We start from the raw sequence: 10197 nt of genomic DNA on the forward strand, positions 1-10197 counted from the left end.
TAATTAAAAAAAAATAAAGGCATGTGGATTAACACTGAATCCTAATAAATGTGAACTTGCTATACACAATAAACTGGAAAATGTATTTGTAACATTGTTGTTAAATCTAAAATTGTACTGTTGGCTTGTTGTTCACTTCTTCCCCTTGGACTTGTAAGAAACATATGAATGTAAGATGTACCAGAAGCTGAAAGAGAGGGCAACATTTTAAATGGTGTGATGTTTGGTCTACAGCCATCCCTTCCTGTTCTGTACACACTGTCCAGCCAAGCAACCCACGAAGCAGTGCACCTTCTCTGCAGGATGCTGGTGTTTGATCCGGTGAGGCATTCTGATATATATTGATTTACATTATGTTTTGTAAATGAATCCCTTTCACTAAGCAGCTTGTGTACAATAATAAACATATGTCTTAATGTATACTCAATTAGTCAGGTAAGGAAATCCCAAAAAGTTGATTCAACCTGCAGGATGGGGAAAATCTGCTGTCTGGTGAGACTGAAGAAGTCACTTCGATAAGTGACAAAATGTTTCTCTCAATGAAAATGCTATGTCCAGATGAACAGAATCAACTTTTTGGGAATAATAAACATAGTTAAACCATAATAATGAAAGACCACGTCAATTATTTGAGCTTTCAAAGCAGGAGCATCCTTAATGAGTTCATGCCATCACTGATGCTATAATTTCCATCATTCTCTGGTTTCATCAAACCCATCCTTGACACTGATGAAACCAGGTTACTGTGGCTACACACAGTCTCCTTTTAGAAAAGGATATGGTCATGCAAGTGTATTAGAGGTAGTATTAGTGTTCTCACAGTCCAGTAGGGATGTGACAGTTTTATCTGTGCCTTTTCTAAAAGGGCCATTCAATGATTTTCACACAAGTCCTTTATTTATTGTTTCTTGCCTCTATTTGAAGAGTAACAGTTTAAAATTTAACACATTTAACTTGTGTACCTGGTCTCCAGTCAAAGAGGATTTCAGCCAAAGATGCCCTGGCTCATCCTTATCTAGACGAGGGTCGACTTCGCTACCACACGTGCATGTGCAAATGCTGCTATACCACATCCTCTGGTCGTGTGTACACCAGTGACTTTGAGCCCATCACTAACACCAAGTTTGATGATGGCTTTGAGAAGAATCTGAGCTCTGTAAGACAAGTCAAAGGTAAATTTGTTTGCTCTTTATGTTTTTATTTGCAATGCACTTAAACATAGACAAAAATAAACCCTGCAGCCCTGGCTTCAATAAATGAAAATAAGTTACAGTTTCTCCAAATTGTTTACACACATTTCCTGAAAGCATCCCTCATATTGTCAGAACTCTACACACAAATCCAAAAAACACACACACAACCGGCAAAACCTTTCAATTCTCCTGCAAAATGAAACTCTACATTCAAAACAATGTAATTTCTTGCCAAAATGGCGTTTTGACACACACAAACCATCACATGAATAGACATTTTATAAGAACCAGTTGAACACTTGTTCGTAATGTAAAACACTATGAACACTTTGTCTCCAGTCATCATAATGACTTAATGTAAACCTTTTTTGTTCAGTGTTACACTTACTACAGACGGTACAGAGGCCTACATAAGTGCATTACAAAAGATTTCAGAATGTTTGTATACAAAACACACACATACACGGTACCAAATATATTTTACTGTATTTTTCCCACAAAAACAATGTACACAGTGTTCATCCCAACCAACTCAAAGTTGCACATACCTCCATTTCTCAATAGGATTGAGGAATGGAGAATATGGAGGGAGATAAACAACTAAAAAGCGTGGGTGGGCAGTGAACCAGTTACAGACTCTGAAACACACATGATACGTAAATACAGACTTGGAGTGGTCACTATTCTGAAGCATAATTAGAGTATGACTACTGTTGAGAGTATGCATCAGTTGTGGGATTGTGTGGGACTTACTTGCACATAGTTGTATTGCAATTCTTTGACTCTTTCTGAATTGCGTTCAAATGGCACCCTGTAGAGCTGATTTATCCTCAGATTATTTCTGTGCAAGACACGGTCCAGTGTTGATAAGATGACCCTATCAATATTTTGCAGTATGTTGTTGTCTTCTATTATTTTTCTTTGTATTTGCTGTACTGTTATGGCGTTATTTTCTAGAACTGGGTTTATGATTTCTTTCTCCTGTTCAGGAGACAAAAGACGTCCTCCCTCATTGTTAGACCATGGTTGACCAAATGGTCAACCAAAGTGGCTTTGATCTCATCAGCGATTACGTTCCTTGGCCTTCGTCGTCCTCGTCCTCCGCATCCTTCTCCTCTCACTCTCACTCCTCTGGCTCTGCCTCTTTTTCCAATGTTGGCATCCATTGCTCCAAAACAGAAGAGCCCACCTGTTGCCCTTTTATAAAGCTCTGATTTCTTAATTGCAATTATGTGTGAAAGGTGTTTAGCAATGTGATGAGTATGCAAAGTAGGGCAACTGAGTTTACAATTTTGAATGACAGGGTGTTTATTGTGTAAGCGATTTTCTTCATGAAAATTGTGCCAAATGCAGAGAATTGTGTGTATTGAGTGTGTTTTGAAAAAAGTGTGTTTTAAAACTGCAATTTGAGTGTAATTGTGGAATTAATTGTGCTTGTAGTTTAGCAGAATTGGTTTGGGGGTTGGTGCATCAGTTACATGTTGTAGTCATTATGTCTGAAGTACAAGTAATTGTGTGTAAACAATTGAGAAAAACTGCAATAGAAATGACAGACACTTGGGTTAAAAATTTAAAGTCTGCTTCTTCCTTTGAAACATTTTAACTCAACTGTCATATTAACGATGGAGATCATTTTCAGTTCAATTGTATTGACAAATCGCACCAGTCACCGCAAGGTGCTTAGTATTGTAAAGACCCTACAATAATGCAAATCTAGCCTTAGGCTTGTAGTGTGCCGTGAATTTAAATGATGTCTTTACTGATATTGTGATGATATATCAGTGCAGGAGCTCAGAGATTCCCACATTTAAAGAGGGTCATGCTGCTACAGCTTGAAATATTAGACATTCAGGATAAAACTTAGAAACTCCTCGATATCTTTGCATCCTGTTTTATTTCTTCTACTTCAATACCAGTGCTGAGGCAATCATTTTCTTTTCTTTGAGTGGTAACACTGTGGTGACAAGACTGCAGAAAGATAATAAAGAAAAGAAAACATCTTTATGTAAACATGGGAAATATATTTAAAAAACCTTGACAATGGCTTTGCCTTAGGATCATTAATAATAAATGATGATATGTTTCTCTTACAGAAATTATCCATCAATTCATTTTGGAACAGCAAAAAGGCAGTAGAGTACCACTCTGCATTAATCCTCAATCTGCTGCTTTCAAAAGCTTCATCAGGTAGGAGACTTGGTAATTATTGGCAGCATGAAACACATTACTACTAAATATTGTGTACATAAGTTATAGATAGTGTACTGTGCAAAAGTCTTGATCCACCCTGCTTTCTGGGAGCCAGAGTTTTTTTTCTCTTGAGCAACAGTTCTATAGACTTGCTGAAGGTCTTTCTAAAGGGTTTCTCTGGACATTGGTTGCTTTTTTTGACCAATTTTCAGGCCAGTTCTTGTACCTGAGCATTTTGGAGGCATGTTTCTTTTGCTTATTAGGTCAGTGTTAAGTGACCTGACTGACTGAATCATTAAAGTAATAAAAAGGTGCCTAACCCAACGGATGAATCAGCGTTAGACACTTAGTTACTAGCAAACTGTTACCAAATGGGGAAAAAAAAACATTATCTACAGCAGATGAACAATACAGGAACAACACAGGGCCTGATAGATGCGTCTGTTGTTCCCTTAATCTACAACAGAAATACTCCTAGTGGCTGTCAAGAAGACATTTTAGGGAGAAAAGGCTAAAGTATGCCAAATTACACAAGAACTGGACTTAAAATCAGGGATAACAGGTCTTGTGAATGAATCCAAATTTGAAATTTATGCTTAAAATTGTCATCAGTATGCAGAGAATGTCAGGAGAGGGATACAGTGAGTGTATACAGAAATCTGACTTGGTCATGATTTGGGGCTGCATATCAGCCTGTGCTGCTGGGGATCTTGACCACAGAAAAGTACAGTCAGCTTTTGATCCACCATACACTACCATATGGCAATGACTTATTTTTTAGCTTTGCAAGGATCCCAAACACACTGCCAATGTCATAAAAACCTGGATGAGCACACACATACACACACACTCACATACAATCTGAAAAAGATCTTTTTCCTGCGTAATCAAGCCATTTCCAGTGAGGCCGCTATGACTGTCACACTTTCAAAATAGCAAGTAAGTAAATGTCACATGGTTAGTGCCCATATTTCGTATTATGCGCATCATTTTACAGATGAATGAACACCAGTGTTTGTACATGAGGCCTAAAGAAGGTAATAACGATAAGGCCGTCTGAATTTGTAAACCTTCCCCACTTATCATGGAAAGAGTCAGACATCATAGTGAGAAGATCAGGAACACTCCAGTGTAAACCAGCATGCATGTGGCTCCTCTAAGCAGTATTGCTACTGTCATTAGCTCTAGCAGTTAATGTTGGTTGTATTAAACCTTTGTGGAATACTTCTGTCCAACTAACAAATGTTTTAATCTTAACTAAATATTGTTAATATTAACTGCATTCACTTAATGCCCTTTTTTTGAACAGCTCCACAGTGGCTCAGCCCTCTGAAATGCCTCCATCTCCGCTGGTGTGGGAATAGCCACTGTTTTGTGTCATTATTTTTCCCGACTGACAAGCTGCTAAACTGGGAACAAGAAAGGGTCTCAGTGTCTTCTATCATCTGTGTAGCATTTCACTGGAGAGCATGACTCACAGGTCTGCTGGGCTTATGCTGAAAAATGGAATGAAAGAAGAAAGATCCACTGATAATTGCTTTATGATGTTGTGTTAGATTGTTTAAATGGAAATAAATGACAGAAAAGCTCTGTACAATGCATTGTGCAGAATTTTTCTAAAGAAACTGAGAACACACACATACACACACACACACATATATATATATATGTGTGTGTGTTTGTGTTTGTGCACAAATTATATATAAAATGTGTATTTTACAAATTCAAAATTCTGCAATCATCATCTTATTAATTTAGAAAACTAGGCTACTTTACACCCTTCATTTCTGTCATTTCTGGATTATTTCCAACCACACTTTTGATTCTGACAATCAATTGTAATGCTATTATTATCGGCAACTGAAAATTGCCCATATTTTAGAATTTCTACAAATTTGCTCTCTGTAGCATTATCGTTTTATTTATTTTTAATCATTTGTATTAAAAAAAAATGTTGCCTTGTGGGCCCACTGCGTATTTGACAGTTTTCATGTATTCATTCTTTTGACTGAAGGAGTGCTAATTGATTTTGGACAAAAGGGCTAAAGTTAGCGTTTTTGCCTAATTAACATTAAAAAGATTAAAACCTAAGACCAACATATTCTAAATAGCTCTATTGAAAACACAGGGAACAGCCAAGCATGGATAGATTTGGCTTTAAATAGAGGTAACTATATGATCCATCTATTTATGTTGTGCAAGTTTTTTTGTTTTACTTATGTGTTGTTCCAGCACATCAAAATTATGATAGCTTGTCACACAGCCAATTTAGACCAAATATTTACTGATTAATTACTCATCATCTTCTCATAGCATCCTTCAATGTGGAATTAGTTCACTTTTTGTAATTTACTTACAAAACATACAGCATGGGATGTATGGAATTTGAAACTATCTGTAGTTTTCACAGAAAATCCATTGAAATATTTAAAATGTAAAAATGTAAAATGCTTACAGGAAAGTCATTATTACTGATAATGTTTATGTATCAGTTATGTATAAGTTTTCCATTCGCATATTAAGGTTTTTTCATTCACACACTGCCCAAGAGTTGTCAGCCATATTGGATGTATACAACAGCCAGTTGCTAGTGACTAGATGACAGCGGTCTCTAGAGTTTCATGGCTCCTCCTGGGTTAAATATGTTACCAAGAAAATGCTGCACCTTCCCACTGATTGTTTTGGTTGCTAGCAAATTGCTGTGGTTGCCTGTAGTTTCTGATATTTGTCTGTAAATACTTGCTTACTACTAGCTGAGCAGTAGTACAACTTGAAAGTGTGATGTAAACTGGAGATGGATAAGGTTGGTAAATGGACTGGTTCAATCTTATGTAATGCTTTTCTACTCTATTCAGACACTCAAAGCTCAGCATGCACCACTCACCTATTTACACTCATTTAGACCCATTCAGAAAAGCACTTTTTACCCCTCAGCCTTAAAAAAGGCAGATGGTTTATTGTCGTCACTGGCCCGGGCCGGTGGTGTGGACTTACAAGTTTGTGAATGTGATAACTCGAGAATGAGTTGACATAGGAGTTTAAAATTGATAGATGCAGCTATTTAAAAAAATCCGTGATGAGTTTGGTTCTCAGTTTTTTTTGAAAATCTTGTAAATGTGATTACTTTAAAATAAGGCTACATAGGATTTTGAAATTGTTACCACAGGTTTATCTACTAGGAGGCTGACAGGTAGCACTGGCAGTCACAAGTATTTTTTTTCTATACTTTGTCTATGTGACAATCTAACAGTCACACTTATTCGTCCAGTGAATACATCAGTGGCAGCTTGGGATTTAGCATCTTGCCCAGGGATACTTTGTTATGCAGGCTGGAGCAGTAAGAAACAGAGTAATTTTGAGTAATTGATAACCTACTCTACCTCCTGAGCTACAACTACTCCCTAAAGGTTCAGTTTCACAGTAATAGTTGTGCTTCAATGCTGTAGCCATTGTTTTTCAAAAGGCAAATATTTACTTTGAAGACAAAAAAGCCTCCTTTCCAGTTTGTGTTGCACTTTTCTGGTTTCACTGCAGTGCAGACAGTAGGTGGAAAGTGTTTCTAGAAGTCTGTCACGTCCATTCAAAAACTATATCACATCATAGTGACCAAAGCAATCATTAAGTTTTTGGGGAATGCACATTTTTCCCTTGGGCCTTCAGTGATCATTTTCCTAGGGACTGCTGTCAACCTCCAATGTCTCACGATCAGTCAAGGAACACCTTTTCTTTTATCATTGTACGTAAACTGGTCTCTTGCCCTGTGTAAATAGGGCCTTAGCCCAATGTAAGGCAATGTAGGTGTTGAGCCTACATTGTCACCTTGCACCATGACTGTCACACTTCCAAAATAGTAAATAAGTTTATGCCACATGGTTAGTGGCCATATTTCATATTTTGCACATCATCTTACAGATGAATGAACACAAATGTTTGTACATGAGGCCTAAAGAAGGTAATGACAATAAGCCTGTCTGAATTTGTGAACCTTCCCCACTTATCATGGAGAGAGTCAGACATCCTATCATCCATCAGCAACACGCCATTTCTGATTGGTAACATGAACTTGAGTAAAGTGTTCAGTTCCGTTTAATTTCTCTGCAAAATTAAATGGAATCTGCAGTTAAAATTATATATGAAAAGATCATTTTGGTGGAGTTGGTGAATGCTCACTTGCATCCTTCATGAAAACAAGCTTTTTAATGAATAAGAAATAACTTTAAGAAGGAATTAGCCTAAAACTGTGCTTTTAGACTAGACAATAAAATAAACTCCTCTGATGCATACACAAGCAACTGTAATGATACAAGAACAAACAATTCTACAGTAATATTTCTACCCCCTTGTTTGACCAACCACATTATACTACTTATAATGAGTTTAGTAATCACATATAATTTAAGAAGTCCCATCAGACTGACTGAAAAAGTGTTGTATAATGAAGGAATGTGTTTTATCTACATATGTGCCTCCTAAAGTTCCCCTCTTGAACATTCTCAGTCAAGGTGAGCTATTTTTTTTTCCAAAAGAGTCTGAAGAGAATTATTTCTTATTAAAAATACCCTAGAAGCTTGCACTGAGCTGAAATATATCAGGTTTCCATTGTCCTCTGTAACCTTTGCTGGACTTACTGTGTACTGTACACTTTCTGCACTGAAACAGAGCTGATGCAAGTCCTGGTGTTTATGGTTCTTTATAGTCTGGGTCCTATTTAAGTGGACTTGGCCATTCGTTGTTTTCCATGAGCACATTAAAAGTATAGCTTTTCTGTGGGGACATTAGCAGCTCACAAGTCTCACAAGTGAGACTGTAAGCTAATCTAACCAAAGCCACGTGAGCCACATTTTTTATCCTACCTTTTAGCATCCTAACCCTCCAGCAACAAGAAAAAGGGCAGAGGGTAAATACTGTTATGTAATTAACTTTAACAGTTAATGGACACATTGACACTTTTTTTAAAAGTTTTTGCAGGCAAGAAATTGTCATTGTCATCAGTAGGCTGTTGTCTGAAGCAAGTCTGCAATAAGACAACTAGACAAAGTCTGGTGACAATACAATGACAACATGCAAAATACATTTCAGAGACTTCATGTCAGAAATGGCATGGATACATATATATAAATTGGGTCAATACAGTAAAAAGAAAATGTGCAGAAAAATAATTAAAATGTTTTTTTGTTTTTTTTGAGCCACTGACTTTTTGGGTGGCTGTTGGTTAGCCAAAGCAAAGCTAAAACTGTTTGTGTGTTATCACATGTAGATTGTTGGAATGGAACAGCAATGGAAGAATCAGACTTAGACTGGGAAATACATATTTAAAGAACTAAAATCATAGGTAAAAAGTGAGCTAAAGTAGCTTTCTTCAGATGAGAAGAAAGCTTGTAGACCTTTTTCATTAGAAGGACCAATCAGAACCTATTTAAATACAAAGTAACTGAACTGGTGTAAACAGGCAGTTAAACCAGCAGTATATATTGTTTTAGCTTTGTTCTTTCTACTTGACTCTGTCATCACATACTATAGACATTCTTCAAGAATTGTACTGAGCAGCTCTTCTCAAACAGGAGAAAAGTAGCACATGAGCATCTCAAAAATGACATGGTCTTTTCTACATGTTTTTCCCTAAATGGTAATCCAGCGCAGATATGTGCCCCTGCTCTTTCTCATGTGTGTACACTGTCTTCAGGAGAAAAAAAAGTTTTGACGTAATTTATTTAATATATTTTTAGACTTGTTATCAATTTCTGTTCTTGTGTCATATGGTATGCATTCTTTTCACACCTCAGAATATAACTATGTATATATATGTTATATAGAGAAGCAAATCTACAACAACGTACAAAAAAAAACAAAAAAAAACCTACACACAAAAAAACACTGTATACGAATTGTATTAGCCTATACATTTCTAAGGCTGTGAAGTCAATTTTTTTTAGAAACTTGCATACAAATGTATATATATTTTCTTGATTTTTACCCTGCAACTAGGATGTGGACAGAAAATCCTGTAACAATTCAAAGAAATGCAGTCATCTTAACGATAACTTGTGTGTACAGCAGAGTTGTAGATATGTCTAAGGAAAAAAGCATTTTTGTTATTATTTTTAATTATTTTGTCACGGCAACACTGTGAATATGTATATTAAGAATTCACCATGTTGGTCTCTACCTCTTGAGCTCAATAACTTGGCATTGTTTACCTCCACACATTTCTGATTTCATGTGGGGATGAAATAAAAAAACAAAAAAAAACAAAACTTGAATGTCCATTCATGCTTTTGTACTGAAATAATAAAATATGCTGCCCCTACACATACATCTTCCGACAGACCTTTCTTGCACTCTGTTTGTAATACAAAACCTACCAGTAGCCAAGGGTTACATGACTGTTAGATGTTCTGACCATGATGGTTGCATTCAAAGCTCAGTGTCAGGGACTTGATTTGATACAAAGAGGTATTAAACCTTGTGATAACAAACAAAAGCTTCTCATAAAGAAAAACTATCATTTGAGAAGCATTTTCTCTTCTTTGCAAGTTGTAATGCACTGTATGTGGTTGTAGCATTGGACATTTGCAAGTTGTTGTCATCATCCATAGATCTGTAATCATTAGGGCTGACCCCTCCTAGTATTAAAGCTGGGTTTCAGAATTTGTCTTTATTTCTGCCCATTGTGTATATTTTTCCATATATAGGCATTTGATATGACTTTACGATTAACTTTGAAATGGGGTTTACAGAATGCCTCTGTAAACCCAGAGCCTTGAAGAGTTTATGCGTAATCATTGAACGATAATGTTTAATTTTTTTAAAACTT

The 10197-nt window shown here is 36.4% G+C and overlaps 1 protein-coding gene across 1 annotated transcript; it reads left to right on the plus strand.

Moving 5' to 3' along the window:
• Positions 1-234: 234 nt before the first annotated feature.
• On the plus strand, positions 235-10038 carry LOC102082971 (serine/threonine-protein kinase NLK; the record flags this gene model as incomplete). The annotated part of the gene is given in 4 exon segments (XM_005466126.4): positions 235-321; positions 974-1172; positions 3287-3380; positions 4693-10038. Coding segments are annotated over 4 exon segments (435 nt in total), but the record flags the coding sequence as incomplete, so codon positions are not given.
• Positions 10039-10197: the final 159 nt, after the last annotated feature.

Source organism: Oreochromis niloticus, linkage group LG14, assembly GCF_001858045.2.
Source record: "Oreochromis niloticus isolate F11D_XX linkage group LG14, O_niloticus_UMD_NMBU, whole genome shotgun sequence".
Taxonomy (NCBI): domain Eukaryota; kingdom Metazoa; phylum Chordata; class Actinopteri; order Cichliformes; family Cichlidae; genus Oreochromis; species Oreochromis niloticus.